This window comes from Microtus oregoni, unplaced genomic scaffold (genome assembly GCF_018167655.1).
Source record: "Microtus oregoni isolate MIOR12 unplaced genomic scaffold, Mior012 000019F_ref0000042, whole genome shotgun sequence".
Lineage (NCBI taxonomy): Eukaryota > Metazoa > Chordata > Mammalia > Rodentia > Cricetidae > Microtus > Microtus oregoni.
The window spans coordinates 31,344,678-31,366,568 of record NW_024543078.1 but is presented as its reverse complement, the minus strand read 5'-3'; the positions used below and the strand labels follow the sequence as shown (position 1 = coordinate 31,366,568).

The following is a 21,891-nucleotide window of genomic DNA, read 5'->3' as shown; positions in this document are numbered from 1 at the left end:
AATATGTGTACCACATTTCATGTGTTAATTGTAAAATATTTTACTATTTCAGAAAGAAGTCCCATTTCTTCAGATGTCACCCTTCCGTGCTCTCACTTCTACACAAATTTACTTTAAGTGGATAAATTTGTCTCTTTTAAAAATTTTTGATAGTTTTATACACATATGTAACGTGTTGATTTTATTCACCTCCCTTTCCCTGTTATCACCTTTCCTTTACCTCTCAATTCCTTCTTATTCCCAACTCGTCCTCCATAGAGGCTACACCACTGAAGAAAACAACACCTAATTCCTCAGCAACCAATAATAGTCAAGAGCTCTTCAAATGGTGGAAACGAGGGTGGGATTCCCATGTTGTCTCCCTTGTCCATGATGTAATGCTGTTGAAGGACCCAATCCTATACTGGTACAGGTAGCCATTGCTGCCACTCATTCACACATTCACACATTTAGGAATCCCATAAAAGCACTAAACTCAAAGCTGTAATACATATGCAGATGACATGTGCAGACCCATGTAGAGCCTATGAATGCTGCTTCAGTCTCTGCTTTGCTCATTTGTTTTGGAAGGTCTTATTTCTCTGGTGTCCTCTGTGCCGTTTGTCTCCCAGACTCCTTCTGCCTCCTCTTGAAGGTCTTATTCTCCTGGTGTTTTCTTTGCCTTTTGTCTCCCAGACTCCTTCTGCCTCCCCTTGCATGGTTTCCCTGAGCTCTGAGGAGAGGGATTTGATGATGAGATCTCATTTAGAGCTGTGTGTTCCAAGGTCTATCTATATCTGTCTCTCTCTCTGCTTAGTATCAAGCTGTGGGTCTTTGTATCTGATCCCATCTGCTGTAGGAAGAATCGTCTCTGGTGATACCTGAATAAGAAACCATTCTGAGTTCATCCTACCTGGGATACTTGCTTAGCCATGTTCATTGTTACTCTATTCATAATAACCAGAAATTGGAAACCTATATGACCCTCAGATAAAAGAAAATATGGTACATTTACACAGGTAGTATTACTTTGTGTTTTAAAAAAAAATTTCATCGTGAAATTTGGAGACAAATGGAACTAGAAAAAGTATCATCCTTAGGGAGGTAGCGCAGACCAGGAAAGATAAATGTGGTATGTGTCCAGTTACATCTGTATATTAGCCATTAAATAAATAATAACCAATGACCCAAGACTCACCAAACAGAGGGAGTACCAAGAACCAAACTAAAACTCAACACAGGACCACCGGAAGTACTCAACCAGCAACCAGACTTTTGATCTCCAGCTAACTACTAGTAAAGTAGAAAGCTGAGACAAATTATGTCATCCAAGCATGATCAGTTCTCAGAGTCATGGCTACCAATGAGAGTGATTCAGATGAAATCCCAGACAAATAATTCAAAAGTAATTAAAATCAATCCAGACAGGACATAAACAATGGCATGGGTGAATCTGAAAATGATATGAGTAAGTGTCTGAATGAAATCCAAGAGAACAGAAACAGACAGGAAATCAATGTTGGTTATGCAGATCATATTCAGCAAAGAGACAGAATCAAAGAAGGTAATAGAAGCTGGAATAATAATGCAAACAAAAATTACAGTATGTCAAATGAAAACCTCTCAATCAGTATAATTGATCACATAGAGGATAGAATACCAGGAATTGAAGTTGAGCTAAGAAAATGGATCATTCAGTTAAGGTCAATGATGAATTTGTGTTTGTGCGTGTTTTAAATTCCAGTTACTACTTTAGGTTTTGACTTCTCTCTGTCCTCATTGTGACTTGCTGTGTACTGATTATTTAAAATTTTACCTATCCTAGTGGAAGTGTAGTGGAACCTGATCTGAATTGCTTTTTCTCATTGCTGATGTTCCTAAATTTCACATACACATTGGCATTTAAATATCATCTTTTCAAAAGATTTTAACTTTATTTTTTAATATGTGAGTGAGTGTGTGTGTGTGTGTGTGTGTGTGCGCGCGCGCGCGCGCACTTGAGTGCACATACTTGCAGAGGAGAGAAGGCAGCACATCTCTGGAGCTGAAATTACAGGCAGGATTTGAACAGTTTAATGCCATTGCTGGGAATTCATCTCAAACTAAATTTATCTGCTTAATTTTTCTATTTATACACCACTGTTAGGAGTCACCCAATTGCCCCATAATTTCTCCATAATTTTCACAATACTGTGGACATAAATTACTTTAAAGATGAAGCCCATCAAATTGAAGCTTCTTTAGTGGGCCAGTTCCTGGGATAAGTCTTTGCCTCTGGTCCTGATTGTAGATGGTTCTTCCTAGTTTTTCCCAGAAGACATTTTTGGGTTCTCTCTGGAAAACTACGTGGCCTATACTTAGCCTGTTTTCCCAATGGATCTATTAATCTCCCACTTGCCCTTCACCATAACTCCCACTGTTATTAAGCTCGCCCTACTCTGAACTTCTATATACACTGTGAAATGAAATCTGCTCTTTGGGGAAGATTAACAGCCATATCTTTTGTGGCCTGTCTTTCCTTCAGGGCAAACTATCTAAACTATGTCTCTTAAAGGAGGAAAGGGGTGATGTCATGATTCTCCTGGAGTGACATCCCACTTTAGAAGTTTTGTGTTAATTGGAGATGGAGTTATGTTAGTTCAGACTTTCTCAGGTTGCTTTTCAGAGTATTTATTTCAATCCACACATTGAGTTGCGGTAAGGACAGCGGTATTCTATTTATTGTCAACATCTCGTGTCTAATTCAGACTCTCTGTTGTATGAAGGAGAGCCGGGTGGACAAGTGAAACTTTCATGTCTATGCTGAATTAGCAGCAACTTGTCGTCATTGACAGGTGGAGGTAGAGCAATAAATGCTTTATCCTGCCTTTCTTGGAAAATAGGCCTAGAGGCCAGGAATGAAAGAACCCGAGTTCTTAGATTTACTAATGTGAAGCAGGATTTCTTTCCCTGAGATGGGACGTGTGAAGGAAATGATTGATCATGTTTCAAATGTGGTGGACTCCTGCTATCCACTGTTTTGTTGCAGATATTTTGAAATGCTGTTTTATTTCTCTTTCTTTGTGTAGAAAGACCATTTCTACATCTTTTTAATGGTTATCTTTGAAACAAATTTGCACCAGTTTCCTGGATCCCAGACTATTCACACTTTCCTGCTAGAAATCTGTTTATCTCTATGCCAGAATGTTTACCTACACCTGTTTCATGCTGATATCATACCAGCACCCCAAGAGACTATGCTCATCCAATTACTAGATTGTGTTTTTGATGGATACCATTTGATCCCACTTTCTCCTAAATAACCTGTTTATAGTATTTTATTCTTTAGAAATATATAGTTGCGTGCCCAAGTGGCATTACATAAGCACAGGAACATTTATTAAATGTACATCAGATTTTATTCTAGGAATCACTCCAACCCAAATGTTTGCATGGACAGCAAGGAACTACTCATATCAAGTATAAATTCCCTTACCACAAAGTCAGAAACTGATTTTTTTTGCTACATGTAGTCCATATCTTTTATTTGGTGCTTAGTGGCATCATGAGTAACGTTGGAAAAATTTGCTCTCTTCATAATTCATTCCCATATTTCAGCCACCACTAGTGCCCATCTTTCCCATGGGAGATTCTGGAAATCTGTGACTGGTTGTTAGGATTCTCATCTCAGGGGGTCTGTATTCCACGTGGGTGGTCAGCATGTCCTGCTCTGTCTTTTTGCCTGGAAGGCTTGCTTTATGTGTGCTCCCTGCTGAGAAGCTGGGTGAGCTTGGTAATTTGTTGCTGTTTTTTAAAGATTTATTTTTTATGCACATTGGGGTTTAGCCTGTATGTCTGTGTGAGGGTGCCAGATCCCCTGGAACTGGAATTTCAGACAGTTGTGAAGAGTCATATGTGTGTTGTCCCAGATGCTTTGGAAGAGAAGCTAGTGCTTTTAACTGCTCAGCTATCTTTCCAGCCCCATTTGCTGCTATATTTTTTAATGTGGTATGGAATGATGACATAATTGGAGAGGTCTGGGATTTCCATCCATCAGGCCCCAACACATGTGGTTCCTTTCTGTCTTGGTGACTGACTTATGGCATACCATCCTTATCTTCATGTCTAGCTGGAAAATTTCCACCACACATGGGTCAGGGGCTTGCCTACAGTCTGTCCTATCAGATCATTGCTTCGGCACCAGGCACAGGTTATTCCTTAAGGCAATTCCTGATGGGCCGGGTGGTGGTGGCACATGCCTTTAATCCCAGCACTTGGGAGGCAGAGGCAGGTGGATCTCTGTGAGTATGAGACCAGCCTGGTCTCCAAGAGCTGGTTCCAAAACAGACTCCAGAGCTACAAAGAAACTTTGTCTCGAAAAACCAAAACCAAAACTAAAACCAAAACCAAAAAAGCAACTCCTGCTGGCCTGCTTAGACAAGTATTCATTTATCCCTTTGTACCATTTTTAGAAGAAACTCATGTTACAATGATTAGCAATAAAACCTCTGAAACTGTGATCAGAAAGTGTCCCAAGCCAATCTCTTAAAATGATCACCTATTACCACAAGCTTATGACAACCGAAAAGCGGAATAAAGTACCTGGCTCCCCAAACTGCTGAAGAATATTGCTCTTCTGCAGGCGATGGCAGCAGTAATCTGCAACTTCCATCTCTTCACAGCAGCTGTGCAGGTACATGTGCTGACTTTAAGGCACCACACCTCAATCTTGACATTTCCTTCTTAGGTCTTACCCACTAAAAGCTCTGGGAGTCTCTATGGACATCACTCACCAAGCCAGAATTGAGATGACTATTGCTTTTCTGTGGCGTGTATTATTAACCACATTCACAGGCTATGGGATAAGAGGCTGAAAGCAATGATTGCTTTGAGTTCTGTTGCCTCTGTAGAGATAGAGGAAAGAACTCCTTGGTGACCACTTCTGATTTCTGTTGTCGGAAACAACTTGATATAACTTTATTAACCCCTCCTATTCTCAGAACTCAGAGCACAGAAGTTGGTGGTTTGACTGCCAGGGTTTGGGTTCCTTTGCTTTAAGAAAATGAGCTGCTAGGTATTTCTTGACCCAAGGGCCTGTGGTGTCAAGTGGGAATATGCAAGATCTCTGAAGAATGCTAAGATCATGTTTGGTTGTTTGGTTGTTAGTTTTCATATCATTGTGAAGTTTTCTGTTAAACAGTACTAGCCTAGTTACTAGAATAGTGTTTTAGTGACATGAATTCTGCTAGTCATTAGCTATTGCTAAGAGAGACATCATGATGTCAGAATTTCAGCTGCATGCATAATCGCTGTGTTATGTGCCAACAGTCTGTTTTAAATTGAAAGAAATTGTTTTCTTTTCATTGTCAAGAAATATGAAAACTCATTCTTAAAATTGTCATCTCTAAAGATACCTTTTCAATATCAGGATTCTAATGTGTATCTAAAGTAAAGGAAATTGATCAAAGACTACCATGAACATAAAACACAAGAAGTCACAAGAAGGCAGGGTTTTTAGGTTGTCACCTCACTGCCATAAAAGCAAAATGGCCAGGGAGGTCATGAGGTGGACAAAAGCTGAATGATGCTGGAGATGAGGCCACTTCTGTTTCTGTCCTGCTGACCTGGTTGTGATGTCAAGTTTTCAAATCATCTCCTTTGATTGCTCTGAAGAGAAAGAAAAAGAAAAAAGGAATCGCATTTGGCTGTTTAATGAAGAAGAAAATATTGTTTCCATTATACTATACTGAATTCTAAAAAAGGGATCCCCTGCATTCTGTGCTTTATCAGATAATCAGGCACCTGTAGGGATGTTAGGGGTAATGGCAGGAAAGCCCAAGGTTCTGGCTCACTCATGGCAATGACATCTTCATTCTGAGACCAAGGTGAGGTTTGTTGCAGTCAGAAATAAGAGATCAGACTGGAGGGGTAGAGGTAAAGAATCCTACTGAGAGCAGAAGGAAGGGCACTGGGGTTAGAAGTCAGAAGAAGGCAGCAGCCGTCCTGGGGAGAACAGAGGCGTGGGCAAGATTTTGCTCTTTGGTTTGCTTGTTATACTAGTGATCACACTGATGACGTGTATGTACTAGGCAAATGCTCTAGTACTGAGATATACTCCGAGCTTTTAAATTTTGTTTTCTTTTTCTTTTTTTTTTATAAAATATTCTTATTTAAAGATTTTTGTTAGTTTTCTTTTCGAGAATTTCATGCAAAGTGTTTTTCATCGTGTCTTCCTTCAGCACCCAGCTCCTCCCAGATCCACTCCACTTTTCCTCCCACTCCACTTTGTGTCCTTTTTCCTTTTGGTTTTATAACCAATCAAGACTAATTTGTACTGCTCAATAGTCTTGGCTGTGTGCTCTCCCACTGAGGCTTGGTTGATTTATCCAGAGTTACACTCTTAGAGAAAACCCTCTGGCCCCCAGCAGGTAACAGTTGCCAACAACTCTGTGGCTAGGGGTGAAACCGTGTACCCAAATCCCATCTCTATGTGGGATTTATTCCAGTGTATTGCACAAGTTTTTCCCACGCTGTTACAACCGCTGTGCTTTCCTTTGTGCAGCTGGCTTGTCTGTCTGAAAGCATTGTGTCCTTGTAGATGTCCACTGTCTCTAACTCTTACACTCTTTTTGCTTTCTCTTCTGCCATGGTCCCTGAGTCTATGGAGGAGTGCGTATAGGATATGAGTTCTATTTAGGGTAGAACATTCTGTAGTTTCTTATTCTCTGCATCTTGGCCAGTTGTAGGTCTCTGTGCTAATTGCTATCCATGGCAAATAGAAATTTCTATGAGTAAGACTAAGAAATGCATTGATCTATGGGTACAGTGATAAATCTTTAGAAGTCAGTGTAATGCTACCTCCATTTAGTAGATTAATAGTAATGGGTTTTCCCCTAGGCCCTATGGCCTGTCTAGCCATAGATTCCTGCCCCAGTAATGGTCCATGGTATTGGTTTCATCTTGTGGAATGTCTTAATTCCAATCACAAAGTCGTTGCTTATTTCTAAATGATGCTTAAATTTTAAGTCAAAAGCTTTCTGTCTTGATCCTAGCTAGCATGGTCTCCGAGTGCAACAACTATGGTTCTGTGGACATTTCTTGATAACACTATTGGCCCAAACTCTAAATTCTAGATCAATGCCTACTAGAGTAATTGAAAATTATCTCTATTTCACCCATATGATCTTGTCTTTAGTCCCAGATACTCTTTGAGATTCTTTCCAAAAATTGTTTCTCCCCAGAAGGAATGCTATGCAAAATGGAAAATTATTATTGGATAATTGCCAGGGTCTCTTTTATGTTAACACCTTGAATATATAACCCTCATGATTGTTCTTATTTGCATATGTGACTATTGTGAAGTTTTCCAAACTCCACTTAAGAAAAGTTGGACAGCAAAGACACTTAGCATGAAAAGATGTGCTTGTGGAATGTCCCAGGAGGGGAGAAAAAAAAGATGAGTGACAAGAGGAATGACCTGAGAACTGTTCAGCTTATGAAGAAAATATTCCATCTGTGAGCCACAGCGCAGAGGTGGCTATGAGGAGTGGTCATTTAAAGAACAGAGCTGTGATAGCCATTAGAAGACATCCCACTGTAAGCTGTGAATTTTAGTTGAATTTATGGATGTTGGAATTGTGAGCCTATCTAGTTTCTTTGAGCTGTGTGAGATAAATCAGTTCTTGAGTACCCAATATGATTCTAACTCTGTGTTTGTATTGCAGAGCTAGAGACTATGGTTATAAAATCCCAGGGAATTAAATGGAATAATGTGTGCTTGGTACTTCGCTCAGGATAGATGAAGACAGAACTATCCTCTGTCTTCTCTAATGGTTCTTTGTCTCTCTAGAAGAAGATTGTTGTCATAGGTATTGTTCTATTGCTGTTAAGAGACACCATGGCCGAGGCAACTTAAAAAAGAAAGCATTTAATTTGTGGGCTTACTTACAGTTTCAAAGGGTGAGTCAATGACCATCATGGCAGGGTTCATTAAGTCAGGTGTGCATGGTGCTGAAGCAGTAGCTGAGAGCTAACATGTGATCCATATCCATAAGCAGGGGAGAGAGCGAGAGAGAGGAGAGAGAGGAGAGGGAGATAGAGAGAGAGAAACTGGCTGTAGCATGGACTTTTGAAACCAAGTGACACAGTTCCTCCAACAAGGCCACATCTCATTATCCTTCCCAAAATGTTCCACCAAATAGGGATCAAACATTTAAATATATGAGCCCATGGGGACCATTTTCGTGCAGACTACCACAAAGAGTCATACAGGGCTGACAGAGCGCTGAGGGAATTTCAATACAGATAAGCTTTCCTCATTTCACATAGCCACCTACATATCTGTTACCTACCCAACATTCTGCCACCTTTCCTTACATTCAATCTCTACTCTGTCTTCTTCTGTTTTTGCTTTATGGATCCTAAAGATAAACAACTGCAAATCAGTTACTGAAGGGAGATGACGGGAAGTTGGCATGTTGCACAGACATGAACCAGTAGGATGTAGTGTAGTGAGACAGAAGAGTGGGGAATCAGATAACACAGTCTGAAGCATCAGTGCGTCTGTATCTCCCGGGCATACTTTCATGTACATGCTTATTTGAGCTCATGTAAGGCCCCAGGATCACGTGACTCCTCTCTCGATGTGCTTTCATTCCATTGTGAATAGGAAAACATCATTTTAAAAAGATATTTCATATTCCAGTTGTTTATTGAGAAGAACATATCAATGGACATTTGTGTGTTTAGATTCCTTATGAATCAGATGATAGAATTCAATTACATAAGGAGACATTTTTTTAAAAAATGTTAAAAGAATATTACACTTTTATAATATTTATTATTTTAACTCAAATATTAGTTTCTACGCCTAGAAGTTTTATGCCTGTAAATTTTAGAAGGCATACTTGAAAGCCAGAATGGCAATACACTTGCAGAACTTGGCACAACAGAATACATCCTTGGTATTTTTAGAAACCATGATTCTAAAAGTTTCTTTATAATTATGACGGTGGTATTATCTCTTCATTTTAGTGTTCAGATGTAGATAGAGAAATAACTAACAGTCCTAGAATGTTCAAATAGTATTCTAGTATTTTATTAGAAATTTATTATAAATATGTTTAGACAATTGATGATCTACTGAACCTATAATTTTCCATTTCATATAATAATAGGCATTTTTTACATAATTCTTTGAGGATATATATTTTAATGGCCAAGAATAAAATTAACATATTTTCATGAACCATTTAATTTTCGTTTGGGGTAAAATATTTTTAGAGATGGAGTCTGGAACCAAGAACTGCAGAACAGAGCTTCGGCTCTAACTTGAGGGGTTGTTTTGGCTTCAGTCCCTGCTCACTCACTCTTTAGTGTACGTGCTAGATGCTCCATTCTGTTCTGCGCTGCTCATGCTTCAGCTTTCTAGGGTTGGGCATTTTGTAGGAGGAATGCAGGCTGTGAAAATCCAGCATCTTTGTTACTGTTCTTCATAATGATAGCAGAGTGACTAGGAACATTTTGCCACTCAGTGTCCCTGCATCAGGACTCAGTGATGTGCCCAGTCAGAGCTGGGAGCCTACTCGGTGGAGATGCTTCAAAGCTCCAGTGACCAATCTCTTGAACTTGGGAAGTCCCTTCAACCATTCGGCCTATGCCTTTCTTCCTTGATGCATGGAAATGTTCACCCACTCTGGAGTCTTAGTGAAGACAGTATCTGTGGCCATTATTCTTACACATATCACAATGAATAAGAAATATATCACAAAGTATTTTTACACATAACATCGCCTGCCAATAATGCTGCTCACTTATCTTTCTATGCTTGCTGCTACACTAATGATGGTGAACACTGAATAGTCTTGAAATGTTGGGTCAGTAAGTGTATATATCAACCCGTGACTCATTGGCTATGCTGCAACATTTTAGTCTTTGTAAAAGTTTGGTAATCAAATAAATACTCTGGAAATTTAGATCATTGGTACACTGAGGCAGATTTGAGAAAGTAAACCTAAATTTAATATATCATTAATTAATGTATTGATTTATAAAGATTTTCTTAAGTGTAAAATATGTATACTTTTATAATTTTATGTCTACAAAGTGTTTCTGACTAGAGAAATTCATGAATATTACCTACTAAATATATATATATATTCTCTTGAAAGCATTTTTTCTTACGAACTAAGTGTTTTCTTTGTTCTGTTTCTCTCTAATAAAGTTAGAAGGGTGTTACTTCAAATGCAGTATAACTTTGAGAGATTTTAAATATTAATATGCATATGTGCTAATAGAGAATTTATTACATGATTATTGGACTTTAGCCTGAATTTCTCAAAATTCATTAACAAAATATATCCATGATGGCTGCTATCTATATAAGCAAGGAAAGTGGACATGAGATTCTCTTTCTACTCACTGTCCCCTACACACACCAGCTTACAATCTGTGCTCACATTGTCTTGTCTGCATTGATGGAACTTTCCCAAATTAACTGTGGGATTCTCAATATCAAATAGAATGATGTTTTATTCTGGCGAAATCCTGCACAGAGCTGAAATTACACTCTTTATATTTATTTACTTATTTACACAGTGCCAAAAACTGTTCCAAATAACTCACAAGGATGAATTAATTATGTCCTCCAATAACCTTATTAGGCAGTGTCTCTTCTTAGCCTCATCTATAGATGTGACAGCTGAGCTTGGAAATTTCTCCCAGCTTTCCAGGGTCAGGCATTTTGTAGGAGGAATGCAGGCTGTGAAAATCCAGCATCTTTGTTACAGTTCTTCATAATGATAGCAGAGTGACTAGGAACATTTTGCCACTCAGTGTCCCTGCAGCAGGACTCAGTGATGTGCCCACTCAGAGCTGGGAGCCTACTCGGTGGAGATGCTTCAAAGCTCTAGTGACCAATCTCTTGACCTTGGGAAGTCCCTTCAACCATTCGGCCTATGCCTTTCTTCCTTGATGCATGGAAATGTTCACCCACTCTGGAGTCTTGGTGAAGACAGTATCTGTGGCCAGTATCAATTAGCTGCTCAACCTGTTGCTCCCATTCTATGGAGTACGATAGCCATTGATCTGGATCCTTTATATGGAACTAGTGGATTAGTGTACGATTTCTAGAGCTGGCTGAATAGGAGTGGTAGGTAGTTCATCCTTGCAGATCCATGAGGGTTTATCAGTGTCCTCTGGCATCTTAGACATGTGTAAATGAGAAGCCATCAGCCAGAAAGAATGGAGGCTATGGTCAATAGAGGTAGGAGGAGTTGCAGATGCAAAACTTCCCACTCACTGCAGAGCTCTCTGATGGGTGGAAAACTCAAGCCCTAAGGAAAAAGAGCAGATTGCTGTCAATACAGCAATAACAGCCACTAAAGAACCAAAACTCGGGGCTGGAGAGATGGCTCAGAGGTTAAGAGCACTGAATGCTCTTCCAGAACTCTTCCTGAGTTCAATTCCCAGCAACCACATCGTGGCTCACAACCATCTGTAATGAGGTCTGGTGCCCTCTTCTGGCTTGCAGGCATACACACAGAATATTGTATACATAATAAATAAACAAATATTTAAAAAAAAAAGAACCAAAACTCTTACTGTATAAATGCCCCACTTTTGACAGCCAGAGTGTTGTGGGGTGCTGCGGGTTGCATTCTGCCACCCAGCTCCCGCCACCGGCTAGCTTTACTGGAAATAACAACACACAAATTGTATTCTTTTAAACACTGCTTGGCCCATTATATCTAGCCTCTTCTTGGCTAACTCTTGCACCTGGACTAGCCCATTTCTAATAAAGTGTGTAGCACCGAGGTGTGCTTACCAGGAAGATTTTAGCCTATGTCCATCCTGGGCCGGAGCTTGATTGCATCTGCCTCAGAGAGCAGAGCTATCGCATCTGCCCGGGAGAGGGGAGCATGGCCTCTGCTCCAGAGAGGAGAGCTATACAGTCTGAGCTCACTTCCTCTTCCTCCCAGCATTCCTTTCTGTTTACTCCTCCCACCTATGTTTTAACCTATGAGGCCAAGCAGTTTCTTTATTACTTAACCAATGACCTTCCTCCATCACCAGAGCCCCAATCAAAGTAGCCTGCAAAGACCACCATAACTCTCAGAACCAATGGAAGCTTTTTGATAAAATTTTATATGCTGTATGTGGTTAGAGATTCAGAGATTAACGGCCCAGACGGTCCTCAAAAGCTTTGACTATTCCGTGAAGCTACTTCCACAAGATTCCTTGGATACCTAAAGAGGATTCCTTAGTTCCATGCTCCCAAGGCTTCTGCTCTATCAGGGAGCTCACTGGAGTCAGCCTCTCATTGATTACAGGCAGAGAGAATTATTCCTGTCTTAGCCACCAAAATTCTGCACTTATTTTCACAACTGCATTGGCTGTATGGCTTAAGGTTATAGTTCTGATGCTACCAAGTGTTCAAATTTGTTCTATTTTAACCCCACAGGATATATGTTTTTTCCTTAAAGATTATCAGTGTTGAACTGACAGCAAAGGACCTCTCCAGTTTGCATTGTTGATGTCTACCTGCTCTATTCTTGGAGGGAAGGCAGGCAAGAACTCACGTGATCTCAAATGTACCATATCATTTTCACAATATCTGAAAGCAAGGCATCAGATAGAACAACAGAACCCTGGACGCAGGTCTCAGAGGATGCTCACAAGGGTTACCTGTGTCCCTCTAACAAGTCTTTGTAGTCTTAAGCCACCTGACCTTATCACATAGACTCAAGGCAGAAAAATATACACATATTGTGGTAAGGCTTACAGAGGGAAATTTACTCATGTCCCTTTTCCTCTAGTGATGCTTTGAAAGTAAATGATGACCATAAGAATTGTCCATAATCCCAGCCCTTAGGAGTCAGAGACAGGTAATTTCTGTGAGTTCGAGGCCAGCCTGTTCTACAGAGAGATTTCCAGGACAGATTCCAAAACTACAGAGGAACCCTGTCCCAAAAATTTTTTAAAAATGCGTTTTTCATTCTTTAAACTGTTTTTTTTTCAGCTTGTATTAATATACTAGATAGTGCTGGATACCATATTCTGTACTTGATAATTGAAATACCAATACCCAGATAGGAATTTTAATAATCAGGCTGTCAAGATTGGGTAAGGGTACTTGCTGTACAAATCTGCCAACTTGAGTTTTGTTCTTGGAACCTGCATAAAAGTTGAAGGAGAGACGCTACTAAATGAAGTTGACCTCTGATCTCTACAGATGAACCATATGCAATATGTCACTCACTCACTCCCACAATAAGTATAATAATAAAGTAGTAGTAGTCGTCATAGTAGTAGTAGTAGTAGTAGTAGTAGTAGTAGTAGTAGTAGTAGTAGTAGTAGTAAAATAATAACAAAAATCTTCTCAATCAGTAATACTTTGAGTAATCATGGCCAATTTAGGTCTCTGAGTTTTACTGATCAGAACACCACTAAGATGCTGTTTTATTCACAATACCTGTGATTAAACTGTAGAATAAGACACATAGTCCCCCTCCCCAACAACATAGGCTATGGTCTCTGGTTTTGCTTGAACACCAGAATTTTATGCTAAAACCCTACACATACACATTGGTTGTGTGTTATGGAGCAATATGGTTGGCGCTGACCAGGAAGCTTCCTCCCTCCTGGCTAGATTTTATAGCACTGGAAAGTTCTGTCCAGGCTTCTGAGGATAAAAGGTCATCAGCAGACTCACACAGCTGTGCATTTTATGAAGTACAATAATGACCACCAAAACAAGATATGCCCATGGGTGCAAATAATGGCATGAATCTTATGAGGGCCAGTCAATTACTTTTTTGTTGGATTTAAAGTCTGCTCCACAAGGGAAAAAAAAATGTTCCTGGTACTATAGCTTCAGACTAAGAAACCATGACTAGGGAGTTCATAGGCTCTGGGTGCCACTGAGTATTAGTATTTTACTGGATGGCATAGCATTGAACCAACCAACTTCTCATATTCTACTAATTGGTAGAGTATCAAACCAACCGACTACGAGTATTCTACTAAATGGTGCAGTATCAAACTGCCTTCTAACTAGGTCTCTCTCAGCCAGTGGACCAGAGAGGATTCTTTGTACGGTGGAGAGTAGTTAGTGAAGAAAATCACAGCTCACTAACGACACAAGAATATTTGTCAGTAGAGTGCTCGGCCACAGATGGGACATCTCTGTCCACCTCCCCAGAGCCTGGGAGCCATCATAAAAGGGGAAAGCCTGCAGTAAAACAGCATCTTCTGAACGTGACCAGAAAACCACACACAGGCCCTCACAGCAGCCGCGATGGCCTTCACAAGATCTGCGCGAGCCCAAATCAGCCAACATTTATTCGGGAGGGGAAATGAGTTTTTGAGTCCCCATCCCTGAAGGAGAACTCATGGAAAATGATGGTTTCTGGAGGAGGGGATGCTAATTTCTTTCAGGCCAAACTCCAGTTGCTGGCTCCACACCTAGGACTATATTGGCAACATTAATTGGATTCAATGGGCTTTTAAAGATTCTCCACTGAGGCTGACTTAAACCTGGAAAATGTTTTCATGTAACAGACAAAAATGTCCATAAGTTGCTTATGTATTCCTTTTCATCTTCTTCTAGGCACATTTTAATCATTGCAGGCCTTGAAGCAGCATCAGCAGAAATGTGCTTCCCCGGCTGGTCTCCAGGGCAACCTCTGACTTCCTCTCTTGGCACTCTGCCTTCACCATTTGCATTTTCTCCTTAGCTCTTTGATCGACTACGTGCTGATTTCTGGACTTGCTGGTTTGTTTTTCAAGTTGAACCGATGTCTCTGTCAGTGTAAACAAGTGACAGCAACTGTACAGCAGACTTAAAGTTGACTTCTCCATATTATACATTTGAGAATCCCAAGTACCCCAGCAATTTCAAGTAGTCACCAACATCCTCTAGGTTTGCACAAATGGCCCTATAATACCTTCGCTGTAAATTAATATGGACCAAATGTGTAATGCTACATATATCTTTATCTGACTCAGGTTCGGTGATGGTTATACAGTCAAAATTTGGCTCCACAAGGAAGGAAGCCAACCTAGTGCCGTTTCCGACTGCTTGAAGGTCCATTTCCCAGGAATCCAGTTTAAGGTACGTTGTGTGGCTTTTCTATAGGATTCAAGAATGGATGCTCATTAACCCAAGACAAGGCACTGATGGCCAGCTAAAGGAGAGGTTCCCTTTAGGTCTAGCCTAGTGAGCTAGTGAATTTATTGAGGTTACATACAGGACTGTGAGTTACTCAAGGGCAGTGGTATCACTGAATAACACCTCCAGGATGAGTGACGAGCCACCCAAACTGTAACCCAGGTATTCTTCACACCACTTCAGAGAGAGTCACCTCCATCCTGTTGTTATTTTCTGCTTTTATAACCTTGGGGAGGCCTTCTTGAATTTTATAACTTTCTGTTCCCTGAGCCTTGTGAGTTTCCTAAGTTTCTTTGTCTTAGGAGTTTATCCTCCCTCTAGGAGGGGCTGGTTGGTTCAAGTGGGGTAAATCAGTTACATAGAGAGGAAATCCTAATAGCCTGTGTTACTGTTTTCAGCTAAAAGCATTTTATAAGTTTATTAGTCATTTTTCTGTTTTATTCTGTACTACCTGTCCTCCCCTCCTCTTTGTGAATTATTGGCTGTTTCAACCAAAATTAATTTGGATGGTGGACATGGCTCAGTCCTCTGATGATGGCAGGGCTGGCTCCCTTGGTGACTTGGTGGACAACCCAGAGAAGACTGTAATTGTGCATGCTCCTCTCCTACCCTACACACAGCTCCATCGCGTAGCTCAGTTCACTTGGTTGGAGGGTTACAGAAATCAATTTCTTCTATGTATTTGCCATGGAGTTTATAAGCTTGGTAATTTTCACATTATAAACCTTGGAAATTTCCACATTTGTGAAATCATGCTTGAAACTATAATCTTTGAGGTTGATGTAACCAAGCATGGTGCATGGGCCAGTAGTGTCTCCAACCCACCGAAACTCCATTGGCATTTTGACAAGGTAATTCGGTTGTCCTACACGTTGAAATTTTGAAAGCACTCAGTAGTCCTTCCCTCTCTTTTATGTATTTCTTATTTGATTATTGGTTGCAATTTTTACGTAATATTGTTATGTAGCCCAACTAACCAGAAGCTCACTATCCAGCTAAGGTTAGATTTGAATGTGGACTAGACCTCCTCCCTCAGCCTTCCAAACACGGACTTACAGGTGTGGGCCACTACACTGGCTTATAATTATTTTTTCAAGATTTCTTTATTTATATTTTATGTGTTTTGTCCATGTAAAGGTCTGTGCAGCAGGTGCCTACAGTCTTCCTATTTCCAGAAGAGGGAATTGGATCCCTTGGAACTGGAGTTACAGACTGTTGTTAGCTCCCATGTGGCTGCTAGGAATTGAACTCAGATCCTCTAGAAAAGCAATCAGTGCCCTTAACCACTGAGCCACCTCTCCAGCCTGGTTTGAAATTTTTTAGACAGCTGTTATTCTTTTTTTGTTTGTTTGTTTTTTGAGACAGGGTTTCTCTGTAGCTTTGGTGCCTGTCCTGGAACAAGCTCTTGTACACCAGACTGGCCTCGAACTCACAGAGATCCGCCTGCCTCTGCCTCCCGAGTGCTGGGAATAAAGGCGTGCGCCACCACCACCTGGAAATGGCTGTTATTCTTATGTATTATAGCTTCTAATAAGTAATAAGCATTAAGAAGCCATTCTTTGTTCATTTTGACCAATAACCTGTGAGACACTATCATTGTGTTCTACCCTAAAAGAATGCCCTAAGAACCCAGTAAAATATAACAGTCATTATCTCTGTGGGAAAGCAGAAAACTAAAAATCAGAGTGGGGAAATTTCTGACCGAAAGTTGTTCAGCTAATGGAGAAGAAAACTGGGACCTAAGAATCCCATGATGCTAGTGAAGTTCAGGGAACCCTCATGTATTTTCATTATGCTGTCTTCACCCGCTTTTTGGAGCATCTGTAGGCAGCCTCTGGCCACTTAAGCTTCTCCTAGTGCTTATGACACAGCTAGGCAGAGAGGGACAAGACATAATCCCAATCCGAGTGAACACCACTTGTCTAGTGTGTCTCGGGGTGAGCAGCCAGCAGTAAGTGTTCATCGGTGACTCCCAACATTAACCTACATATGTCACTGGCAATCAATGTGTGACTGTAAAAACCCATTTGAATTTATTTACAATAAGATGTAATAAAATCAAGTTTGTTCAGTGATTTCTATTCTTGACTCATATTTTCTGACTTTTAGGGACAGCACCTGAATTTATTGGAATATCATGTACAGAAAAGTTGGGAGTGTTTGGCTGATTTGTTTAAGGTTCTGGAGAACAACAAGAGCCTCCTGAATATCAAGCACTACTCCATCAGCCAGACCACACTAGAACAGGTATGCAACCTCCAGCAGCACAGCACCCTGCTCTTGGATAGAACAACTGGACCTCAGCCAGCAGGCTTTAAAATTAGCTAGATGGCTTCTTCAGCTCACCCCCTCTTTTCCTTAGCCTTCCTCAGTTTCCCCAAAGTCTAGGGAGGATGGCAAAGGTTAGGTGGCTTGTCTCTTCGATGCATTTCATCCTTGGTACGGAGTTTTCATTAGTTCATGGAGGCACTGGACAGCCCCTTCTGTTAAACTTCCTTTATCTGCCTTATTTGATCCCAAATGATGGATTCAATTTTGCAGTTGGGTGATAGCGTACTCTGAGGAAAATAAGTGCTTGCTGTACTAAGAGCATTAGAAATGTAAAGCTATTAAAACCAAGAGATATTGATACTTTCCAGGTGACTTATTTGGCTTCATTTGGGGAGCTGACAGCTCAATGGATTTGGGTGGGATAAAGGCACAGTGCTTGCCCTTTTAAAATATTATTTTATTTATAATTAAAATATAATTACATCATTCCTCCTTCCTTCATTTTCTTCCTCCAGCCACTCCCATGTACCTCTTCCTGCTTCCTCTCAAATGCATTATTATTATTATTACATATGCATATGTGTAAATATAAAAATTTATTCTGCTCTGTCCATTTAGCTTTGTTTGCATGTATATGGCTTTAGAGCTGAATACTTGATAGCCAGTGTCCAATTAGGGGTCTCCCATCTGGGGAAGGCTGATTCTCTCCCTCTCTTAGCAGGCATTCATTGCCTGTAGTTCTTCATCTAGGGTGGGGCCATGTGGGATTTCGCCCATCTGTGTTGGCATGTCAGCTAGGGTTGTCATCATTCAGGCCTGCCATATTGTTTTCATAGATGTAAGTTCTCTCCCATATCTAAAATCAATAGACCTTCAGCAGAGTTCTTTGACCTCTGGCTTTTTTTTTTTTGGATAGTTGAACAATATCTGAGACAATGGCTCCCTGTATAACAACCAATATTAAAAGGCCCAATATGGTTATGAATTAGTCATTATTTTTATTAACTCTTTCAGGTTTTTCTTAATTTTGCCACCGAGCAACTGTAAAATCCACACTTTCCTACTGAAGCACCATCCACTGATGTCACCATCTGTACCGCTCACGTAACGAGGCACTAGAGGAGTAAGCCTGTCTTTCATGAGAGTACACTGAAGACCAGACATGGGTACAGCTGAGGATCGGGAAGAAATGCTCAGACAATCAAGCATTCTCTCCTTAAATTTCTAATTTGAAACCCTTTGCTTATTAATAACCAATAATCTTAAGGGTCATTCTCCAACATAGACTCCTAGAGATTTTTTTCCTCTGATTGCCAATCCAGGTGGGTACCAGCTTCTCTGTGACAAACACAGCAATGAGGTGACAGGAGTCCAAACTAAGAGGTTCAAGAGCCAAGAAAGCCACCCTAGACCACCCAAGCCGCATGCTACATCATCCTTTAAAATAAACTGAGTCCCTAACTAATTTGAGTAGAAAACAATTATCACGAAGCATCTTTTTACATTTTCCCATTTTAAAGTTAAACATGGCAGTTTAAATACAAACTTTTCCAAAAACGAAATGACAATACGGTGTGACATGAAGAAATTGATTGCCATATGCTTTCCTGCTGTATGCCAATTCTTCAGCAAAATTCAAGACATTTTTCATTTATAACATGCTTCGCAGAATCTTACAGACTCATTTTGTGTGGTTATAGAAGGAAATAAAAGTGGGTTGTATGTTTGATTTGGATTACTAATTGTTGTCTTAAAATTCTAAGCCTGCTGTTTTGAGGTATGGAAGGTTCCATGTTGATAGCTTAGCCTCACCTGGAGCTTGGTAGAAACTCATATTCTTAGGCTCCATTTCTGAGAGAGAGAGAGAAAATCTCAAATCTCTGGTCTATGGCCAAACACTCTGATCTAAACATGCACAATTCAGGTTGACAGCCAGTGACACCAGGCAAAATTTAGCCCTAGAAAAATCATACACAGCACACAGGAATAGAACACGTAGCTCTCAGTACTTTTCAAAAATTCTCTAAAAAATGTCACTCTCAGAATTGCTGCTCTCAAAGATAGGGCTCCCTTAGGCTCTATTGAATTTCATAAATGACATCTTCCAGTTAATAAAATGTATAAAATCAACGTATCTACTACCGAACGGATTTCCATTCAGACACTGTTGAACATTTTCTAACAACATTTTTCTGAACCTCAATGATGAAGCACCTTAATTTCATTGTAGAATCTGGCTTTAGCCAACATTAGCATTGGGTAATAATAGCTGTGCTGTACGGAAAGTACTTCATTGTGCCATTTCTTTTCTATACCAGGACTTCATTAAATCTGTCTTTTCTGGATATAATTTTTATCTGAGGTATTTTAATAGTAAGGATTAATCCTATCATGGACAATTTTGATGTCAGTGGTTTTGATTTGTATGCATCAATCTCATAAATTATGCTTTTTGGTAAAGAAATTGCAATTTAGGACTTGATGATTTTCCTCTCCTCCTGTTCTGACATATTCCGTTGTGAAAATGAAACACATAGCCTTTTCTGTTGTTGAATCAATAAATACCAATTTGTGAAACATGAATATATTTATACCGTAGCGAATAAATGAGATGTGCTGTAATTTAACCTGGCTCTTGAAAGTCATTGTGTTTGTGCCAATGGATTCACTGCATCTTTATTTGTGTCTTTGGGGATCCAATTTAATTTGGGTAAGGAGGAAATGGAACAACTCCACATCTTTTACAGTTTGAAAGGTTAAAATTTAATTGAGTTTTGCTCTGCGATGTCCTCCTCTTAGGGGTTCTTTTCTGTCTTTGAACTGCTGTATTCTTGAAGTCGATGCTTCAAGGTATGCCTTTGAACAGCAAGCAGGAAGAAAAAGAAACCCAACATGCAAAAGTGGCACATCCCAGAAGACTGGACACAAAGGTCAAATCTTATGCTAATGTTGAAAATGCCATTACCTTTAGAAGCCATACCGATATTTTATGCCTTTGCAGTTAAACACTTGTCTTAAGACTTTTGAGCTGAAGGTCACACAACTGAGACTTTTAAACAAACTATCTTCTCTGGAAATCATCCCAAGTAGATACTTTATAGGGCAGAGATAACGCCGGTAGTTCCAGTCCTAGTAATGTATTCCTTCCTGCACACCTTAGCTTCCCTCATACCTGCTTCATTAAAGTGCACATACAGAAAATAGTATGCATTCAGTGACTTAAGGTCATAGTTTGATTTATTTGTTAAATATTATTTGCCCACCCATACCAGAGAGAGAGACACTTTACATGTTCAAACTGATTTGACTCTGTATCTCTTTTAGTATAACTTAGTTTTATACTTGAAAAACTCAGAGCTCCTTCATACATTCACAAGTTCACACAATCACATGCATTTGTTTTTGTTCCTTTAAATAATGTTTACCAGACAAAAGCAAAGCAAAACAAGCAAAAATCCCCCCAAATCCTCTGTGCATACACAGATGGAGGTACTGTACTGTAAACATGGGGCCAGCAGAGTACTAGATGGAAACGCCATGGCTCTGTCCTTGAGTATGCAAATAGATGGAAATGAAGAGGTGAGGTCACTGGATGAGTGATCTAGTCTGGGAATCTGAGCACAGACTGTGCTGCTCACTAGGCCTTTGAGATGGAGAGTGGGGGAAATGGCATTTAAAGTTAAAAGAGTATGAGTGCACACTAACGATATTTAATGGGCAATGTCTGTTTGCCTGTGGCTTTGGGAGGCTCTACTATAGTGAGAATGTGTATCTATAGAACTTTATTACATTCCAAGATGACTGCTAGAGCTCTTGTCATATCAGTGTTGGGGGGGGGGGGAGAAAAGGACTATGGAGAGGGAATGGAAAGGGAGAAGGGAGAGGCAAAAGAGAAAGAGGGAAGAGGGAGAGAGATTGAACTCAGTGGACGGCTATCAGTCTAACCTATTTACATCATTCAGAAATACTCATGTGCCTATAACTAGCTACAAGGATGTTTGGGTACGACAGTTGTCAGCCAGGGTTCTGATCACGGTGAAATGGGGTTCTAATTCTACATAAAGAAAAACTAATGGATATTATATCGATTGCCAGCTATGTCTTCTACAGGAATGCAGACAGAGACCTCATGGTGATTTTGCATGGGAACAGAATAAGTTGGATTTGGACTTGTTCAGTAACACAAATTCTGTGACTGTCAAAGTTATATGAGTATTTTCAGGAGTCGAGCTGTGTGTTCAGATCTATAGAGCAGAAGCCACTTCTGTTTGTAGGCATGATTTTCAAATTTCGTGCAGTACATAAGGAGAATATTGTACGGAGATAGAGATTTCCATTTGGACTGAATAAACAGCCCTGCCATTTTCTCACAGTGAGAATTCCTATGGCGATCTCTCCTGGATAATGACTCCTGTTGGGGAGGACTTCCAGAGGCTGAAAGAAGAAGAGTTTTCCTCAGCCATTTGTGTTTGTTTGTTTTCACAGAAGACAGA

The 21,891-nt window shown here is 40.1% G+C and overlaps 1 protein-coding gene across 2 annotated transcripts in view; it reads left to right on the top strand.

Annotated features, from left to right (window-relative positions):
• Positions 1-18,445, top strand: part of Abca13 (ATP binding cassette subfamily A member 13) — a 398,914-nt gene extending 380,469 nt beyond the window's left edge. For both annotated transcript variants that reach the window (XM_041669712.1, XM_041669711.1), the window contains exons 61-63: positions 14,965-15,070; positions 17,237-17,374; positions 18,413-18,445. In XM_041669712.1, coding sequence (XP_041525646.1) covers positions 14,965-15,070; positions 17,237-17,374; positions 18,413-18,445 — 277 coding nt within the window. The remainder of the gene's footprint in view (positions 1-14,964; positions 15,071-17,236; positions 17,375-18,412) is intronic.
• Positions 18,446-21,891: the final 3,446 nt, after the last annotated feature.